At 44.1% G+C, this 21922-nt stretch overlaps 1 protein-coding gene across 2 annotated transcripts in view; it reads left to right on the top strand.

Annotated features, from left to right (window-relative positions):
* Positions 1 to 21922, top strand: part of LOC120229614 (tubulin-specific chaperone cofactor E-like protein) — a 164415-nt gene that overhangs the window by 82687 nt on the left and 59806 nt on the right. Inside the window, exons 10-14 of one of the 2 annotated variants that reach the window (XM_039228733.1) lie at positions 10035 to 10099; positions 13281 to 13414; positions 16313 to 16600; positions 20481 to 20618; positions 20962 to 21127. In XM_039228733.1, coding sequence (XP_039084664.1) covers positions 10035 to 10099; positions 13281 to 13414; positions 16313 to 16600; positions 20481 to 20618; positions 20962 to 21127 — 791 coding nt within the window. Of the gene's footprint in view, positions 1 to 10034; positions 10100 to 13280; positions 13415 to 16312; positions 16601 to 20480; positions 20619 to 20961; positions 21128 to 21922 lie in introns of those variants that run through there. The other variant, XM_039228734.1, reaches the window with a different exon arrangement.

Here is a 21922-nt window from a genome sequence, read left to right on the forward strand (position 1 = left end):
CCTTCCGATGTAGTCATTTCGCCTCCACGCAGCCAGTTGGTCTCTCCAAGGAGCAGTGACACACTGAGGGCTTAGCTTTAGTCTCTTGTTAGTAGTGGATTGAACGTTCACAGGCATCGGAAGCTAGGTCAGCCTTACTAAATGGGAGTTCATGCTACTGAGCCTATTGGTAACTTCCATCTCTGCTATTGTGGCCACTTCATACATGTACCCATTGCCCCAACACCGACAAAGTCGGCCTTACATCATTCGGTGAAGTCTTTTTGTCTACATGGCTATTTAGTGGCTCTTCTGTAGTGGATTTTTTTGTGTGTGTGGATGTTAACATATGATACAAAGATCTTCATACTTGATGTACATTCCCATCTGTCTATCCACACATGTCTACTCCAGGCCTCCTTGTCGCTGATTTCCCAAGCTTTTTTCCTTCCAGGTCATTGTCTAGCTGTGATTGTCTGTGATTCATTACTGCCTACAAGTTTGTACATGTTCCAACCTCAGGACACTTCTCCTTTGACATAAGATACATGACAAACTATATTGCCTAAAGTTCCACACATTGGAAAGATGTCCTCTTATCATTGTATTTCAAAGCTACCCCTGAGTGAGGCTGTAATAGCCACTATCTGCTTTAGGTTTGCATACACACACCAAGCTTAATCATCCACACGTCCAGCTTAGGCTTTTTCCTCTTCTTCCAGCTTAGTGTATGCACCCCCCACCCTACATGTGGCCATATGTGCAATTTGGGTTTAGGGAGTGCTGGTGCAACCATGGCACATGACATGGAGTCTGAGCTTCCTGGGCAGGCAGGTCAGCATTGCCAGTCCCAGATATGCCATTTCCAACTCATGATAGGTTGCTACTGAGTCCACCTGACTTTATGACTTGATGGATTCAATAGGTCATGATTGGAGCTCTGGACAAATGGTCACTTGTATCTTGGTCAACTGTTCCATCACAGGGCCCAGTCACATGCCAGGAGCTGGTTTTCAGGAGGCGTGGTTATTCTCTGCTGCAGGTGGCATGAACTTGCTCTAAAACTCCAGGTACCTGTGTTGTGATTCTCCCACTAGGGTTTGTAATAAACCCCACATCTTATCTTTTTCTACTTCTGACACCTCTAACAAAGGGTCAACTGAATTATGATCCAAGTGTCAAGGTTACTTGCATTTCATCCTAGAGCTATTACAAAGTTCTTTTGCTCTCAGGCTAAGTCAAAGGTGGCTGAATTCCTTATCACTTGGAATAGGGGAGCTGTTTTCCTAGGTATGGAAGGTGTGGCCTCCAGGACCCAAAGAAAACAACAAGGAAGAATTTCTTTGTAGACAGGTTGCAAAATGCAGTGATCTGTCTTTTACTTTGGAGGGGAGGTCCCAGCATGCCCTTGACTACTGGGTTGCTAATAATTTTACTGAGGTATTAGCCCTGAATCTTTGAAGGATTTATTTACCATATTTTGGAGCACATGTGTCTTCCTAAAGCCTGGAGGCTGCTAGCCACCTCTTGCTCATCACGTCCAGTCAGCTTGATGTTATCAAAGTAACGAATCAAGGTGATGTTCTGTAGGATCCAAATGGTCCATATCTCAGCCTCAGGGCAATACCATAAATGTATATTGTTACCTGTTCCATATGAATGTGAATGATTTTTGATCCTTGTTCCTCATCTAGACAGGGGGAAAGTGTATTTGCCAAATGATGGCCATATTCCATGTACCTGAAGCCATGTTAATCAGCTCGAGCAAAAATACTGTATTACCAGCCATAAATTGAGGCTACTGCTTGGTTGAGCTTGTGATAGTCAACATTCTTCACAATCCATCCTAGCGACCTAAATGGAGGTATTAAAGGGTCCACTGCCTTTGCTCTGTAAGAATGAGTTCATCTTTCCAATCCTCATCTGACCCCAGACATAGTACTCTTATATTTGCTACCTTACCTGGAGTGGGGAGATCCATTTCCTTCCTTGCTGTGATACCTCTTACAGTGAAGACAAACAACCCAGTGGGTCAAGTACATCAATCCCAATTTTATATTGGGACTTGGAAAATGACATGCAGGTGGGTCTGTAGACCCTTTGGATCCACTATAAACCTGAGCTGGCCAGAACCCCTTTTATTACCTGGCCCCTCTGTGTTCTCACTCTACCAAGGTCTTTGGGTATCAATGTTATCTCAAAACCCTTATCCAACCATCCTCAAAGTGTGTAGGCATTCTCCTTCTCTCTTTCTCCCCTAGAGTAAATGGCCCTAGGTCCTTGGGGGAAGGAGTGGGAGAATCGTTATCGTAATACTTGTCATAGTGTCGCAAGGTCCTTCTCTTTGGGGACCTGGTTACCTTTTTAGTCTACAGGAGCCAAATTAGAAAACTGACTCTGAGCCACAAATGGAACAAGTGATCAAGATTTGGCTGGGGCGGGGGGTGGGGGGCAACTGCCTTCAGCCTCTTGATCAACCAATTTTTGCTCTTTTGAAATTATATATAGTAAACAGTCCCCTTTGTCAGCTGTTGATCTACTTTGCCCTGTAATGCCATGCTCTTTGAATCATCTCCTTAACTCTCTATGGATCAGGCCCTTTGGCTATCACTCTGATCTGATTGGTCATTATGAAGATTATGGCCTCCTTGGCTTCAGGCAGTGGAGTTTCTATCATTTCAGGGGCCCATCTTCTCCAGTGGCATCAGGTAGCTAAGTTCTATGACCCCTCTCCTGCTAGCTGGCCTGCAGAGGGAAGCCACCATGGAGTCTCTTAGTGATGCCAGTGCTTCCCTCACCAGCAGATTCCTGCTGGCTGTGGTGGAGGCTGTGTCTGTCCTCCAGGCCTTCCCATCGAACATGACAATTTAGTGGGTCTTCCAGACTCACACAATATATCTGATCCAGTATGTTCACTTCCCTGAGCCTTTAATCCTTTCTCCCATCTTCCACAGTAATTCAGGCATTTCAGCATAGCTCCATGTGGGCCATCACTCTTTTCCAAACTTCCAAGAGATGCCCTAGCAGTGGTTTTGCTCCACCCCTTGGGGTCCTTGCATGTTAAAGCCTGTATTATTAGAGAGTGCCCCCAAGTCCTAAAACCTTCCCTTATTCTGTGCTATGGCCCAGTCTCCTTGGCTGAGAGCACCCTCACAATCCAATCCCTTACCAGGATGTGTCAGTAGGTCCTACAGCTCCTTTGGGATGTGGTCCTTTCCTCCCTCATGAGGCCCAGCATGTCCTTGGCTGGGTCATGCTGCCACTTGACCTTGATTATAGACCTAGCAGTCAGGAGAGGAGATGCAAGCAGCTTCTGAAGGGAAAGGAATCCTCTCTACTGTCTTCCTCTGCTGGGAGAAATTTTAGCGCTTAATGAGGAAGACTGAGATGTATCTGAAGGCTCAGAAATTTTGTGAAACCTGAAGAGTAAAAATCTTTGGGAGTGTCTACCCAGATAATGCCATCACACTCACATACACACATACACGTGTGTGTGTGTGTCTGTGTGTGTGTGTGTGTGTGTGTGTGTATATAACATTAAATGTACATATACAAGCTTTTTCCAAATAGGCCCTGATTTTGGCATAATAGAGCTATTTCAATTGAGCATGTGACATAGTCTGTCAGTTCCACTAGGCTCTCCAGAGCAAAACTGCCCATTATAAAAGGCTTGCTTTTGGTGAAAAGTGCTGGACCCTGGTCCCACCACCTGTCCAGTAACAGGCTGGGGGCCACCCCAGGAAGACCATGCCCTTGGCTCCTATGATGAGACTGAACCTGAAGGAGGTCCCACTGGAGGCTGATGGCCAAAGGTACTTCTCACTGCATCAATTCCCACTGGTTCAGATCTGCCCATCTCTGTCACAGAAAAAGTACGGGAAACCTAAGAAAATAAAGCAAACCATTTTGAAACAATAAACAAAATTGACAGACCTCTAGCCAGGCTTCTCAAAAAGAAAAGAGAGAGCACTCAACTAGGCAAAATCATGAATGAAAATGGACTTATTATAACCAACCCCTCAGAAATACAAGCAATTATCAGGGAATACTATGAAAAATTATATGCTAACAAAATAGACAACTTAGAAGAAATGGACAAATTCCTAAACACAAACTCACTACCAAAATTCACACGGGAAGAGATAGAAAATCTGAACAGACCCATAGCTAGTGAGGAAATCGAATCAGTTATCCAAAATCTCCCAAAAAATAAAAGCCCTGGGCCAGATGCCTTCCCTGAGAATTCTACCAGACATTTAAAACAGAATTAATACCCATTCTTCTCAAGCTATCCCAAAAAATAGAAGTCGAAGGAAAACTTCCAGACTCATTTTTCGAAGCCAGCATCACTTTGATTCCCAAGTCAGACAGAGACCCAGCAAAAAAAGAGAACTACAGGCCAATATCCTTGATGAATACGGATGCAAAAATTCTCAACAAGATACTTGCAAATTGAATCCAACAGCACATAAAAAGAATTATCCACCAAGATCAAGTGGGATTCATTCCTGGGTTACAGGTCTGGTTCAATATTCGCAAATCAATCAATGTGATACATCACATTAACAAAAGAAAAGATAAAAACCATATGATCCTGTCGATAGATGTAGAAAAAGCATTCGACAAGATACAGCATCCCTTCTTAATAAAGACCCTCAAGAAAGTCGGGATAGAAGGAACTTACCTAAACATCATGAAACTCATCTATGAGAAGCCCTCAGCTAACATCATCCTCAACAGGGAAAAACTGAGAGCTTTCCCCCTGAGATCAAGAACACGACAGGGATGTCCACTCTCACCACTGTTGTTTAACATAGTGCTGGAAGTCCTAGCTTCAGCCATCAGATAACAAAAGTAAATAAAAGGCATCAGAATTGGCCAAGAAGAAGTCAAACTTTCACTCTTCGCAGATGACATGATACTCTACATAGAAAACCCAGACTCCACCAGAAGCCTACTAGAACTGATCTAAGAATTCAGCAAAGTTGCAGGGTATAAAATCAACGTACAGAAATCGGTTGAATTTTTATACACCAATAATGAAGCAACAGAAATCAAGAAACTGATCTCATTCACAATTGCACAAAAAAAACATAAAATACCTAGGAATAAACCTAACCAAGGATACAAGAGATCTGTATGATGAAAACTATAGAAAACTTATGAAGGAAATTGAAGACGACACAAAGAAATGGAAAAACATTCCATGCTCATGGGTCGGAAGAATAAATATTGTTAAAATGTCATTACTACTCAAAGCAATCTACACATTCAATGCAATCTCAATCAAAATTGCACCAGCATTTTTCTCAAAACTAGAACAAACTATCCTAAAATTTGTATGGAACCACAAAAGACCCTGAATAGCCAAAGTAATATTGAAGAAGAAAACCAAAACGGGAGACATCACCATCTCAGACTTTAGCCTCTACTACAAAGCTGTCATCATCAAGACAGTGTGGTATTGGCACAAAAACAGCCACATAGACCAATGGAATAGAATAGAGAACTCAGAATTGGACCCACAAATGTATGGCCCACTAAACTTTGACAAAGTGGGCAAGAGCATCCAATGGAAAAAAGACAGCCTCTTTAACACATGGTGCTGGGAGAACTGGACAGCAACATTCAGAAGAATAAAACTAGATCATTTTCTCACCATACACAAAAATAAACTCAAAATGGATAAAGGACCTGAATGTGAGACAGGAAACAAAAAAAACTCCTTTACCTCAACTGCAGCAATTTCTTCCTGGACACATCACCAAAGGCAAGGGAATCAAGAGCAAAAATGAACTATTGGGACCTCATCAAGATGAAAAGCTTCTGCACGGCAAAGGAAACAATCCATAAAACTAATAGGCAACTGATGGAATGGGAAAAGACAGTTGCAAATGACATATCAGATAAAGGGCTAGTATCCAAAATATATAAGGAACTCATCAAACTCCACACCCAAAAAACATAATCAAGTGAAGAAATGGCCAGAAGACATGAACAGACACTTCTCCAAAGAGGACATCCAGATGGCCAACAGACACATGAAACGATGCTCAGCGTCCCTCCTCACCAGGGAAATACAAATCAAAACCACACTGAGATACCACCTCACACCGGTCAGAGTGGCTAAAATGAGTAAATCAGAGGACTCTAGATGCTGGCGAGGATGTGGAGAAATGGGCACCCTCCTGCACTGTTGGTGGGAATGTAAGCTGGTGCAGCTCCTCTGGAAAACTGTGTGGAGGTTCCTCAAAAAATTAACAATAGCACTCCCCCTATGACCCAGCAGTAGCTCTGCTAGGAATTTACCCAAGGATACAGGAGTGCTGATGCATAGGGGCACATGTACCCCAATGTTCTCACAAATAGCCAAAACATGGAAAGAACCTAAGTGTCCATCACCTGATGAATGGATCAAGAAGATGTGGTTTATCTATACAATGGAATACTACATGGCAATGAGAAAGAATGAAATCTGGCCATGTGTAGCAACGTGGATGGAACTAGAAGGTGTTATGCTGAGCGAAATAAGTCAGGCAGAGAAGGACAGATACCATATGTTTGCACATATAGATGGATTAGGAGAAAGTTAACAGAGGACGAAGCGGGAGAAGAAGGGGAAAAATAGTTGGGGAAAGGGAGGGAGGCAAACCCTGAGAGACTCTTGAATGCTGAGAACAAACTGAGGGCTGAGGAGGGGTGGGGGTGAGGGGAAGGGTGGTAATGGGCATGGAGGAGGGCACTTGTTGGGATGAGCACTGGGTGTTATATGTAAACCAACTGGACAATAAACTAAAAAAATAGCAAAAAAATAAAAAGTAAAAAAGTAAAGCAAAGCAAAAACAGCACGTAAGGCTCCTTCTGCTTGCTTTTAGGGAATTCCATTTGCTGGTTTTATTGGAGGCGCCCTGCCTCCTGTGTCACAAGCAGCATCCGTCCACGCCACCTTCACAAAGCACACGCACCTTGAGTTCCTAACACCAAGCCACCCCTACACCACCCTTGGTCTAAATCTTGTCAAAAATCTTTGCTCACTTCACACCTTCAACAAAATAAGCCCTTCTGCCAACAACGGCACGAAAGGAGATTTTTGTCCCTGCCCCATCTGTGACCAGTGAGCGTGTGCCCAGAATACACACGCCCTGACTGGCTTCCCAGCCCCACCGGTGATGAACCAGGCCAGCCGCTCCTCAAGCACCTGGCACTAGGTCGCACCCGGATTCTCAAAGTCATTCTGACTCATTTATGCCACCATCTTGTGTATTTGGTTATGCCCAGATGGCATTTGTCCCAGTCCTGCCTCAAGAAGGATGCATTTAATAGGGGTCAAAAGGGCTGAGATATAAATATCCCTGAGTGCACGAAGAAAGAAACCAGAGCAATTATTATGCCACTGGCAGTTTTTCAAATAGAGCCAACCATTTTGCTCTAAGACATTTAGGGGGAGTGTAGGAGTGAAGACTTAAAAGAGTCTGGGCAAGGAGAAAGCTTTTCTAGGACGTCTTGGATTTGCGTTTAATCTCATTTTAAATCGGCACCCCCAACAGTTAGATTTTCTGTTCTATACACGTGTGCCTTTCAGACGCAAATAGTCCTTTGACACCTGTAAGTAAATCGATGTGAAGGACTCATAATAAAGAGAGTAGGCTCAATGTGCAAAACCTACTAAATTATCACAGCTTTGGGGGGAAATATTGAATAAAGTAGACTAAAAAAAATTCCCCCAAGCACTCCCGTTCATTTTAGGACAACGTGCTCAACGCTGGAATTACGTTTTTCGGTACAGTGGGGGCATTTAAATGTCTGGTCAGAAAAAATTGGGAGTAATTTGGAAATATTTTGACTGACTTTATGCCTTAGGCAACTTTTCTCAGTCTGTATAAAACGCAGCACGATTTTGCTTCACTCACAATGCTTTTTAAATTATTTGCTTACTGCAAGCTTTTGACAGGAGGGGTCTGTCTCCCCTCCCCACCCCCCACTCCCTCTGAGGACCCTCAAAGGGCCTCCGTGGAGATTTTCAGGACATAGTATGGTTTTGCCCTAGTGAAAGGACATGATTTGTACTGCTTCCCTCCTACCAAGCTGCACTTGCGGCGTATCAGAGAGAAAGGGGAAGGAATAAAAAACTAGAGAAGTTTGAGAAAGTTCCCTTAAATACTTCGTGCATACCTGTGAAAAAGAACAGAGTAGAGCCTATCTGTGGTAACTGTTCAAAACCAGAGGGGGTGGGGGGAAGACTTTAGTAGAAAACCAACTTCATTTAAATGTTAGAGGCAGCAGCTTTGTTTGGAGTTTTAATCCCATGCTGGTGGATGCTAATTCTGTAACATTATACAGTTGCTTTTTTTTTTGGGTACAAAGGTAGAAGGGGGGGTTTCTTTTGTGTTTTCCAGTGCAAAGTGATTCTGATCAGAAAGGACCAAGGTTTCAGCTCTGAGTACCTGACATTTCCATCTGAATCTACTTTTTTTTTTAAGAGGGGGAAAGAAAGGTCTAGTTTTTCAGGAAAAGAACCTCTCTACGCAATCCTGAAACTGATCTTTAGATTTACTTTTCCTTAATCAATAGAAAAAACCTTTGATTGCAACTCAACACTTATCTGACTCTAGCGCAGGGACTAACTGAATTTTTGGTTTTCTGCGGAGGGGAATCAGACATCATTTCAGGAATCAGAAATAATTGGCAGCAAGTAGGGGAGAACTGACATGAATTCTTGTCTTACCTAGTTTTTGCCTGGTTTCCCAAGATTTGGCTTAATATTTCTGACAATTCCTCCAGTCTCTACAGAACAGGTTAGTGACATTTTTCATAAATACAAATACTTAAATGAATCCTCCTTACTGCTCTCTGAACTGTTTCCCTAAAGGCTCAAGTCTTAAACTCGCACGGCAGCTCTCTCTGCTTAAAGCTGCGTGTGATCTCTGTTAGCCTTAACTACCATTTTCAGCAAACGGACTAATATTTATTGTGTGCTTGGGCTTTGAATGTGTATGCCTGGCATTGAAGATTTACAATAAAGCTCTCCCAAGGTAAATCACTGACTTTTCCATGAAAATGTGGCTGAAAAATTGCAATAGTTTCCATTAATAAGAGGAGGGTTGTTTTTTGTTTTTGTTTTTGTTTTTGTTTTTTTAATTTTTTGAGAATCTTTAGCGGGAGCAGAGTCCAGAGTCTATCTATGTATTTGGTTCTCAAGCAGGTATGTGCCTAACCTGGAGCTTTGCATATACATCTGAGTCTCAGCTCTGTGGAGTGGCACAAACCATCCACGCTCCTAACAGAGGGCAAATGATTGTAACTAAGGTGAAAACAAGTTCACTTTTGTGATGGTCCTCCTTTAATTAATTTGCCGGAACTAATTACTTGCTGTGTACAGGATTCTATTTTTATTGTAATTCCAAGGAGTAATCCTGGTGTGGGTCCTTTTTATTACCAATGTGTCTATCATTCCTTTCACCGTGGAAAGTCAGTGGACAGAGTCTTCTATGGCCTGTGAATCTGGCCCGTACTTCAAAATGAGGGGTTGGCTCCCCTGCTATAGAGAAGGCAACGGCAAAACTCTAAATCCTCCTCTCCTACCCGCAGAAGCACATTGTGCTTTACTCAACTCTTATTTGATCCAGATTGAAAGCTGTTTTAAAACTGAGGGGAGCAGGTCTCACAGAAGATGGTTCTAGAGACAGAACACGGGATCTGCCTCTTTAGAGTCTGGTCCTATTTCTGGTCCTATTTCTCATGCTTACAGACGCTTTTGCTTTACTCATTGCCACCTTCGTCGATTCCATATAATTTCCTGCAATCTGAATGATCTTATTATACTTCCCAACTGGCATCTCACGGGGGAGTCTAATTTGTTCAGGAAGTGTTGAATTTGGGAGGACCTGGCAGCACTCAGGGAATTTCACCCTCACGCAGAACTGTTGATGTTGTTACGTGAATTTGTTCTATGATGGTGGTGATGTGGCTTGCGATTTGCCACCAAACACACCTGGTGTTCTGTTTACTCTGGCAAAGCTGGGGATTTTTTTTTCTTTTTCTTTTTAAAATTCCAGGATGAATTATTCATCATTACTTAGAATTTGGGTCTCTTTCATCTTCGCACTTGTACGGCAGCAAGGTGAGTACTTCAGAATTCCATAAAGCTCTTGATTAGCCTGCTCTTGAATTTATAAAGAGATACTTTTGTTGGAACCATAATCGTCGGGGCAGATGTACATGTGTCTACAGATACAGCAAGAAAAACGTAAATCACATTCCGTGGTCAAGGGCAAAATTCATTAACTTTGAATGACGCTCACTTATATTCGTACTTTTTCTTATTTAACTTCAAACACAATGTATATATGCTAGGTTGCCCCATGTTAATGGGGTAGATCTTTAATGCAAATAATTTTCATTACAAGTATATGGTATAGGTCCATGTGTACCCCATGCCTGATGATTGATTCCAATGAGGGCATTTAATCGGTGGCTCAAGTTTTAAAGTGTATTTAAAAAATAGACTTGTTTTAGCCCAAATCAGGAATTCCCGATGGCATTTATGTCTTTGACTTGTATATTGCGTGGACTTTTACAATGGCAAGAAAATCTAAAACTTGCAGTGAAATAAGAAAACCATTCCCCTCAGTAATTCCATCTTCTCTGGGTAGCATAGCCCCGGGTAGGTGAGAGGCTACATACATTTCTTTCTACTGTTTTTGTATTTTAGAGAAGAAAGATGGGAAAATCTATATAGATTTGAAACTTTTATGACTAAAATTCTAAAGCATTTTTCTTGGTTTTATTTGTTGGGTTCAGCTGATACATGATTACAAGTCTGAGTGAACAGACCTATGCTGCATGGGTAGTCTAACACTTTTTGCTACAGTTGGGTACCTTTAAACACTGATAATATGCAAACTATAGTGTGAAACCCCACAATAATGAGAGCCCCGTGGACCCTAGCCTCCTACACCTGCTCTAAGAAAGTTGTGTTTTATTTGGTGAGAAAGAAAAACGTTCTGCGAGCATAGTTATGTATTTACTGTGAAATTCTCAGCCTAAAGCCAGCATGGTTAGGGATCTTGTTTAGTTGATTCTGATGCTAATGATAGGCCATGCTGTTTACAAGTTATATTTTTAGAATAGTGATGGCTTTGAAGGTGGAAACTACTGTGGTTTCAACCTACTTCCTTTATTAAACACTTTTCTCATTCAACAAGTATTTATCGAGTACTGGCCATATTGAGTGCCTTTATTATTTGTATTCTTAAAATGGAAAAATTTGAACGGTTCATTCTCTCCTGTTTAAAATCATGAACTAGTTAGGCTCACTCTTGAATAGGAGAATCTTGCAAATTTGCCTACCTTTAGAGCCAGGAAAGAAGTTAGAGAGAGCTTCCATGACCATACTTTCCTGTACCATCCATGAGAGGTTATGGACTTTCCTTTTCCTAGGCAGACCGGCCAATGCTTCCCAGAATCTGAATTAAGCCTTTCATTAAAATGATTATGATTCAGCGTGAATTTCAGCCCTTTCTCACACTTGGCACGACTCCTAAAATGTTCCCTATGAAAGATAAATCCATGACGCGGTTTGATTTGTTATTATTAATTTAAGAAAATGCATCACCCTTCAAATTTAATAAGTGCCTACGTATAATGCTATGATAGGGATTATAAAGAGTTTTTTTTTTTTTAAAGGATCCTATCTTCTAGGAATTTGGCATTTGTTACTTGTGTGTGAAATACGATTTTAAAGAGCGCTTTTTCCTTGCTGACTGTGGCATTAAATAAGGAACGTCGGCTGAGCACTCCTCCGATTACACACCAGCTATGGCACCCCTTAACGTTCCCATTTGGTTGGCTTCCTGGAGACTTCCGGGGCCTGAGGAACAATGCTCATGCACTAATGACTGGGCTAGTTTTCTGTTCTCCTCTGTTAGCCATTGGAAATAGATTAGCTCTCCGACCAGGCAGCTCTCTGTCCCTGCTCCAGGAGACATGCTGGCACTTGGCCAGGCCCTGCTGTAGTCCTTTCTGGTCACTCTGCATTCTCCCTTACATGAGCTGTCATATCCTCATTAAAAAGCCCCCGAAGGAGCAGAACGGTCCTTGGCCTAGGTGCTCGCCGCCTATCAGCTGCACACATAGCATCAGCACAGAGCAGGGACTATCCCAAGGAGAGGACCTCACCTAAGAATGAGGTGTCGCAAGCAGGTAGCTCCAGATCCATGGCCAGAAGCTCCAGATGGATTTACTACTGCCCGTGACTAACAATAATAAACTAACAATAATAAAAGGAAGAAAAGGTGATATTCTGTTGTTCTGTTTTCATTCAAGAGAAGAAAGGACAGAGGTAGAGAAAAGATACACCCTCAAATGTAGATTATTTCACAGATGCCCTTGGACCTGACCATCAGTAACACAGACCTTGGGGAAATGGTCTAATTTCTCTCGCTGAACCAGGCCACCTTTGCAAGAGTTTGGAAGAGACACTTCTGAGAACTAAGCCAGGTTGCCAGGATGGGTGGTGATGTGGTTTACCAGAGGCGAGCTGTGTGTGTTCATGCAATGACGCTCACCTTTGACCAGGCTGATGTGTAAGAACCTTGTGCCTCCTCTCCAAAGGGTTCTTGGGGCCCAGCCTCACTCGTCCCAGAGGCTCCCGTGTCCGTCTTTTGTAAACAGGAACTGGGCAGAGAGCCCTCTCGCAGGGCCCAGGCTCAATGGAGGTCATTTGTGGGCCTGTTACTACAAACCCTCTCCTCTCACTTTTGTCCTGGCTCCAACTGCTGTTTATTTCCTTCCGGGATCTGGGATCTTCTCCTACTGTGCAGCAGGAGGAGGGGACTCCTTTCAGGAAAAGACATGATAGTAGAATTCTTAAACCAGGAGGGAGGCTCATAGCCATAGGCCACCTTCTCTCAGCTTGCCTTCCAATCAAGGATGAAGCTCTCCTGCGCCATGCCAGACGGAGAGGCCCTGTCTCAGAGCTCTGAGAGCTTCAGGCAGGGGTGATGTCACAGCCCTCCAGGCAGTTTTAACCATGGTTCTCTCCAGAACGTGTAGAAGCATAGACATGAAGCATGAAGCGATTTCTCCTAAGGAGAAATGGCATTACTCCCGTACTTCCCTTTCCAGAGGCAGAAGATAATGCATTGTGTACGGCTTAGGTTTAGGATAAATGAAAAGGCAGTCTGGCTTGCGTTTAGTCTGTAAAGCTTCCTGAAAAAAGCTGGCTTTAGTGGGTGGGAGGGAAGCGGCTTGCCAAGCAAAAAGGGCTCTGCCATCTATCTAACCACTGTCACTTTCGACAGCTCAGCCCAGGGAGCTCATGTATCCATTCTGGCAGAATGACACGAAAACCCCGAAAGTAGATGATGGAAGCTCGTCTGAGATTAAGTTGGCCATCCCCATTTTCTTCTTTGGCGTTCCTTACCGCACCGTCTATGTAAGTGGAGGGGAGCCCGGCTGTGGCTCCGTGGCTCTGCTCTTTGTTTATCATTAAGGAAACCATTTTAAATACCTTCGTCCAGGGCACCAGGAATGGAAGATTTATCACCAGCTGCAACGACAAGTTCTGAGATTTCATGAGCTGATAGGTTTTATGATTAAGAAAGTCAAAGGTATATTTAATGGCTAATGTTCATAGTAGAGGAGTATACAGGGCAATAAATTGCTTTTGTGGGTGATTAAACACAGAAGTGAAGCAGAGGCCCCAATGCCATGAACATTATTTCTGCTACTCGACAAGATAAAAAGATACAATGAACCACAATGGGGGCAATATCATTTTTCTTTCCCTTCTGGGGGTGTAAAAAGTTTAGGCATCTGCTGTTCTTCAGCTTCCTACCAATTTGGAATAGAGACAGAGCATAGTAAAGGGGTAATCAACTATTCTATATAAGTTGTTTGCAGAACTGGTCGTCCTTGTTGGGTCTGAGGGATGCCACGGGGTTCCGTTTTCAAGACTGCATGAAAAAATGGTACCATTTGCTGTCAGAGCTCTCCTGGGTACCTGTGTTCTCAGGTTGTTTTCTGAGCTCTTTGAGTTTGTTGCTAGTGAATGGTTGCACGTTGAGAAGGTTCAGAGAAACTGAACCTGTCTTTATCTTTGGCCTTAAAGCATGGGATGAGGCATATGTCGATTCCATCACATCTTATTCTATTCTGTGTCTTGCCCTGAAGGAAGAACTGAAACTCCAACGCCTCTGTCTCTGGCCATCTCTGCATCTGGGACCTCTGTATTCCCACTTTGATGTACCGCTCAGGACTGCCACCTATCAGAAAGCGGTTCCTTTGTCCACTATCTAACCAGTGGTCCTTGAACTTGCAGCATGCGCTTGTTAGAAATGCCACTTCTCAGGGCCCTCCCCTAACCTGCTGAATCAGAAGCTGGGAAGGGAGCCTGGTAATCTGTGTTTTAACGAGCCCTCCAGGGGATTCTGATACCCACAAAAGTTTGAGAACCTCTGATCTTCACTACAGACTATAAGCGAAACACATGTGACTCAATACCACCTCCATCTGCTAGTCTGTGTTTTAATGACAGCTGTTAGTCTCTAGCGAACGCATTGCTCTGGCATCCTGAAATGCCTTTTGGGCTCCACTCACAGCAGAGCCTCCTTAGTCTCTAATAGCCGATTATAAGTTCAGAATGTGTTGCGCTGGTTTTAGAGATGAGAGAGGTGTCCAGGATTTCCATTCTGGAAGCCCTAGTCTCACAGACCTCTAGAAAAAATGTGTTTCATCAAGCTTCTCTTTCTCCTCTATTGTACCATAGAGTCTGAACAATTCTTGCCCTTACAAAAGGAGGGTCCTTAATTTGGAGTAGACTTATTTTAGGGCAAAATATTCCCTGGGTTTCCAGTCCTTTGAGTCATGCAGTCTTTTTCAAGCCTCTGCTCTGGGTTGTTCACTATCTCTTGCAGAGAAGAGACTCGTAACGTTCTTGTAGCTGAGTCTCTGGCTTCCTTCCTTTCTTCCTCTTCTTCTTCTTCTTCTTTTTTTTAATTTCTGAGAGACAGAGAGACAGCGTGAGCAGGGGAGGGTCAGAGAGAGAGGGAGACACAGAATCCCAAGCAGGCTCCAGGCTCTGAGCTAGCTGTCAGCACAGAGCCTGATGCAGATATTGAGCCCACGAACTGTGAGATCATGACCTGAGCTGAAGTAGGATGCTTAACCGACTGAGCCACCCAGGTGCCCCTTTCCTTTCTAAACCCACACTGTTGCTACCAAAACAGGTTGACGCACCCTTGGCCCAGGCATGGATAACTTACCTCTGGGATCCGGGTCACAGTTAATGTCCATAATATTACTGATTAAGGGGAATGCAACCAACAATTGAAATGTAGCAAAGTAATCTCCAGGTTTTCTGTATCCAGGAACTGCAAATGTTCCCATCCCAGACGTTTCTACTATTGAAGCCATCGTACAAGCCACAGGTTAAATCAGTCTCACTGAGCTGCAGACACAGGCAGAGACTGAATTGTGTACAGGTCCTGCATCAAAGGAGTGTACATATTGGCTGTGATTTATAGTAGGCTTAGTAATTTACAAAGCCTTTTGCAAATCATGAAGAGATCACCATAAGATAGCCATTTACATATACACTGTAAAGATTTCATATTTCCATTTTTGTGCAGAGATCATACAAAGAAGCCATCAGACTGCAAGAGCTATCATGGAATTGGGCATCTGTAGGTTGTAACCTCGTCCTTGTTGTGGGTACAGAGTGGTTGTGAAGTCAATCGAATCAATAGGAGTCCTTTAAATGCCTCATCTGGAACAGGATATGGTTGATCCTGAGATTGGAGTTCAATAATGGAGTATTTTATTTGTCTTTTACTGACTCTCTTCTACTAGGAATCAAGGTCTAATATACAGCTCAACAGTGTTTTCATTTAACTTGTTTCTTCCGTGGTTTTGTTGTTATTGTTGTTGTTGCTGCTGTTCTATTTTGCATCTGTCATGCTGAATCTTCTTTATGGTCCACATTACCTCCTGCCTGGCCCAACACACACACACACACACACACACACACACACACACATACACACCAGTAGCATTTGATAAGTGTAAATAGAGATAGGATAAAGAACATGAAAATGAGACTGATTATTAATAAGAAATGAAGCTGACCACAAATTGGAAGTGAAAGAAAAGCAATGAATTTGTCTGGGAGTAAATGGACCTCCTTGTTGAGTGCTGGAAGCTGGTGTTTGGGGGTTCCAATTCAGTGGTTTAAAAGTTGTTTTCATCCATATGATGAGGCCAATGTCTGTACTGGTTTGTGACTCTGACGTCACCTTTGCGGATCCACTGTGGCCAACCTCTCTTATTTTTGCAGGTCAACAACAATGGAGTAGTTTCCTTCAATGTGCTAGTGAGCCAGTTCACACCAGAATCCTTTCCCCTGACGGATGGGAGGGCCTTCATTGCTCCCTTTTGGGCAGATGTGCACAATGGAATCCGGGGAGAGATCTATTACAGAGAGACCATGGACCCTGTCATCCTGAAAAGAGCCACCAAGGACATCAGGAAGTACTTCAAAGACATGGCAACCTTCTCTGCCACTTGGGTTTTCATTGTGACATGGGAGGAAGTCACGTTTTATGGAGGGAGCAGTACCACACCTGTAATCATTCAAATTTTCTCTTTTCCACTTCATATCCTGACATCTCATTCTTGTCCATCTTCACTGCTATGACAGAGTCTAATTGTTAGAGCTGAGGAGTGTCAGTTTCTTGGGTTAAACTAATGAGTCTTGCCACCCACTTTCCAGGAAACAGAGGGAGATATCATACCTGAGCAGTCCAGGCAGCTGTAATGATATCTCCCATGTGTCATCTCTATCACTTATCATTATGAATATCTAAAAAGAGCCTCTCCATAATTTTCTTGTGGAAGGTAGCATTCCTATTTTGCAGGAGAGTGATTGAGGCCCTGTGACCTCATCCAGGCCACATGATTAGGGACCCATCAGAAACCCAAAAGTCCTTTTTTCTTGCCGGGAGCACAAATGCCTCTTTCCATCAGCTGATTCCCTTCCCCCTTCTCCCTTTTTTTTTCTGTTTTCACAAAGCCTGGTAAGAAGTGGAAAATAGGGGACTGGATTTGGGTACAAATGACCTGGTTCATTTTATTATGTTATGACCTTTTTTTTTTTTTTTATTGTGACCAGGTCTGGAATTATTCATATTTGATGCTAATTGAAGTGGGCAGTTAAAGCGTTTCATGAATAAAGTTTCAACATCTGCTCTGAAATCCCAAATGAGCAGGCAAATAAAAGTCAAATAAGAAAGATTATCACTGGCATTATCGTAGAGATAATCAACTTTCCACATAAAGGGACAGAACACAGTTTTCACGAAAGTCTGTAGCTCGTTTGGGTGACTTTGGCAGTGGAGATTTTTGAAATAGCAGACGCGTCTCCAATTGTATAATTCCCAGGAAGCAAAGACATTCAAAAACCTGCCCTCTGCTTTCTTAGCGTTATTTCCAATTCCATCTGTTTTCCAATTTCCTTGGCAATGAGTCAGTTGTTTAGGGATGGAATAGAAATGGCCGAGTTAGCAGCAGAGGTAGAAAAGTGCTGGGCCAGCTGTTCATGGCTGCCCCACAGTAAGCACGGTGTGTTGTAGAACCTTCCGACCCCAGGGCATGAAGATACACTTTACCGCTAAGAGGTTCTGGAAGACAGAAAGACACAAGTTTAAACAGTGGATGCATTGGCTAGAAATAACCTCTCAAGAAGCATACATTTGCCTCTCTCACGTTATGGATTGCTAACAGCTCCTGGAGTGATGTTTTATGTCCTTTAAGTTTCATACCTTACAACATTAAAATGCAGGATACCAGGGATCAACACATTTTAGTGGGGGGCAGGGGGAGAGAAGAAATGCCCATCAAATGCTGACCACCATTTTTACCCCAAAAAACTTCCATTGGCCATAAAAATGGCAAGATAATTTAGATACTTTCTGGTTTGTACTTTGGAGTAAGTTTTGGGGCTAGGTAAGAACTCGTTCAATGAGGATGGATGAGATAACATCTAAGTGCTTTTCTCCTTGGAGAAAAGATAGTACAAGCCTTCTGATGTGTCCATCTATCCCTATCTTTGAAACTGACTCCTCTCCCATCTGTCATCACCCCAGGTTTCCCCTCCTCTGTAGGAACACATATTACTGGGCCAAATAAGCACACGGCGTGAGAAGTCTCTTAGAGGTGGAAGGCACCATTGCTCGATAGCCAGGAAGAGAGAAGGGGGCTTGTTTACTTTAAGGAAGGAAAGCTAATGTTTACTGAGAGCTTACTGTGAGCCCAGGCTGTGACAGGCTATTTGTGCATCTCATTTAGCCCCCACAGGGATGCTATGTAGTAAGCAGAACTCGTTCCACCTGAAAGGTGAGAGGGAATACACCCAGGAAGTTAAGTGACCTCCCCAAGTGGCAAGTGAGGAGATTCGAACCTCACAGGAGGCCAAGCAAGGTTCAAGTTAATGTCCCCTAACTCCAATTCCTGGACTCTTCTCCCGAGCTGCCTCCTCCAGGCATCACCGAAAGTCCTCTGCAACATAAGAAGGCTGTTCAAGAATTGAAAAAACAGTTTCACTAAAAACAGATCTGGAGGAGTCTAAGAGCCAATGCTGAGGAGATACATACTTGTAGGGTGTGTGAGAGCAGGGCAGAACGTGTGAGAGAGCAAAGCTCATGAGTGAGCATGAGCCAGCCCTTGTAGGGTGGTTAGGGTGCTTGGTTGGCTTTGGGGTGACTTCTGGCTTGTTCTCAAGACCTGCCTGCACCAGAGATATTTCCATCTTTATTTCAGAAGCAGAGATTTACTACCTGAAGGAGAATCCTGGTCTGGAGGAGGGTCACTCTTTAGACTTCCCATGACCTTGACTTTATGCCTGTCTCCAGAGCCTGACCCTGTGGTGACCTTACAGCAAAATCTTGAGCAGGCATCTTGATGCCCCACTTAACTCTTTTGTTGAGCTGGGCCAAAGAACAGAGGCATATACCTGCACGACTCTATCACAAACACCATCGGCTGTGGCAAGCACAGAGCTTGAGAAGAGACTTTCCATTTACAAAAAGGGCTTTTCTTTACTTGCACCTTGTCTCCCTCCCCGGGACTGTCTAGGATGGGATATTTGGGGCTTCCAAGATCCTCTACCCCAGTCTGATTACACAGGATAAGAATTTGGGTCTTCCTCTGTGTCTGATGGAATGTTAGCCAGGCTGGTGTCAGGCAGCTGGGGAAAGTGCGAGGCTTGAATCGAAAAGGTCAGAGCAGCCTCTCCTTGAGACCTACTTTTACTTGCATTTCATGAAAACCCGTGTCAAGGGGTAGGGATTCACCAAGGGAAAGAGTAAAGGACAGTTTGCCACAGCTTGTTTCTGGAAACTGTGAAGCTTGTCTGAATTTATTTAACATCTCTATCCTAAAAAGGTTAAAATTAAGACCACGTGTGTAATGACAGTGCACTAAGAGAGAGACTGGGGACTCCAGCTTGAATCCCATTTTCTGTTGCTGGATCCTTGCAAAATGTTCATCAGTTCATTTCTCTTAGCCCTCGGGTTTTAAGCTATCAGACGGGAAAGGGCCAAAAAAACTGCCCACCTTAGCATGGGTGTTGAGATTTTTGCAGACATAATGTGATATATAAATGCTCAATTAGAAGAGCAATTTCTCCCCTACCAAGTGCTTTTTAAAAATCACTTTCCAAAAAAAAATTTATGGTTTTTTTTTTAATTTATTATTGAGACAGAAACAGCATGAGTGGGGAAGGGGTAGAGAGAGAGAGGGAAACACAGAATCTGAAACAGGCTCCAGGCTCTGAGCTGTCAGCACAGAGCCTGATACAGGGCTTGAACCCACAAACCACGAGATCATGACCTGAGCCGAAGTCGGATGCTTAACCGACTGAGCCACCCAGGTGCCGCATCCAAAAAATATTTAAAAATCACTTCCCAACTTCCATTTTAAAAGGGGGGAGGCATCTCACCAAGATCAGCAGGTGTTTTCCAGGATGCAAGAGAGCACATGGCAGGCTTTGGCCCTTGTTCAACACTGACAGGCAGTGGATGGCTTTTGCTCCCCACCTCTCCGCGCCCCATCCAACCTGCTCTGGGAACAGGGGCTTGAGGCCCTTCCCCTGCCTGGACCACTTCCTATACTTCATTCTCATGCTGCCATCTATAGGTGTTCACGCATTATCACAAGCCAAGTGGGGCCTCTGACTTCTCTGGTTTGAATCAGAGCTGTGAGAGGGGTGCTGAGTCAGCCCGGAGGTTCTCCCCAGGCAATTTCTCTCTCAGGTGCATGCTCCACATGTCTTGCTTTTCCCAGTGAGGGTGAGAACAAATTCAGAGAGGAGGCAGAGTGTGAGGGCTGGCATTGGAGCAGTTCTGAGCTGCCGGGGGGTAGTGGGGAGGGTACAGGGGAGAGGGAGGGGGCTGGGGAGAAGAGCTTCTGGGAAGGAAGTCATGAGACCATCCACTGCCATCCCGTAGGTGAACACCTTCCAGGCTGTTCTGGTGTCTGATGGATCCTATACATTCACGCTCTTCAATTATTATGAAATCAACTGGACCACTGGCACGGCAAGCGGCGGTGACCCCCTGACTGGCCTGGGGGGAGTGATGGCACAGGTAGGTGGCTTCCATTTCATGCCCATCATGTTTCCAAAGCACTGTTCTCTTTGCTTAGGTTGCTCAGAATCCTGGAGGGAACCCTGCCAACTGCTTTGAACTAGAGAAACATGTCTGATTTTGCAGGTGGACCGAGAGGCTAATCTTGCCCATCTGTGATACCTTGATGTGGGTGTGGCATGAATTAGGCAGGGCTTTCCCGCCTGGAATAGTGGCCCCGGGGACTCCAAGACAAGGGGTCTCCGGATCTCAATGTGCTGGATTCTGAAATTAAGGTACTGGGGCCAGTTAACCCACAAGGGTGGTGTTTGTGTTCAAATCTCGCCTTCCTTTTGTGCTCCAGGCAGGATTTAATGGCGGAAACCTCACCAATTTCTTCAGCCTCCCGGGGTCAAGAACTCCCGATATTGTGAATATCCAGGAGACCACAAACGTCAATGTTCCAGGCCGCTGGGCGTTCAAAGTTGACGGGAAGGAAATTGACCCAGCCAATGGCTGTACCTCCAGAGGTAAAGGCTTTTCCTCGTCTCCATACGGCAAAGCGGGGTTTGCTTAGGGTAGATTGACAGGCAGGCTTTTAAGCCACGGGGGCGGGCTCGTTCCTGATGCCTTACTCTTTAGACATCTCTCAGCTGGGTAATGGAGATCAAGGTAATTTTAGCATGCACATTCATCACACCGGGAGCTGAAACCCTGCATTTGCTCCACAGCGGTTTTCGAAGTCCTTGCCTAGGGTTGTGAACACAGCCTCCCCTTCGAAATAACTCCACAAAAGTGGACCTGGCCCTTGAGCGATTGCTCAGCCCGAGGGACAGAAGGGAGCCCTCCTGTTTGACATTATTTTTGTTGTTGCTGCTGCCATTCACCACCCCCCCCCTTCCATTTTTCTTCTCCTCTTCACTCCTGTTTTGCCATCTGCACCCTGGAGATCTGCAGGAGGTGGAGAAATCCGAGTGTTGCCGGGTCCCCCCAGGATTAAATCGGCACTTCCTAGTATGAGGAGAAAGAAAGGGGGGAAGGAGTGTCACTGTCTTTAGGGTAGCGTCTCCTAAACTCCTGTCCGCAGCAGCAAAACAGGCAGGAATTTGGGGAGACTCCAAGCTGGCTTTGGGTCTGTGAGGACAAGCTGTAGCTGAGCCTCTCTTCCTTTATGTTGGCATCCAAAGTGTGGGGCCTTTTCTGAACTATCCCAAACCTCTTTGGATGTGCAAAACAGCCCGGGACTCTCACAAGAACATCCTGGCTTATAGATTGCTGCTCCTTAGGTGTGTGAAGGTATTCAGAAAACCATAGTTCTGTTAGTA

Source organism: Hyaena hyaena, unplaced genomic scaffold (assembly GCF_003009895.1).
Source record: "Hyaena hyaena isolate Hyena2069 unplaced genomic scaffold, ASM300989v1 scaffold_34, whole genome shotgun sequence".
Classification (NCBI taxonomy): domain Eukaryota; kingdom Metazoa; phylum Chordata; class Mammalia; order Carnivora; family Hyaenidae; genus Hyaena; species Hyaena hyaena.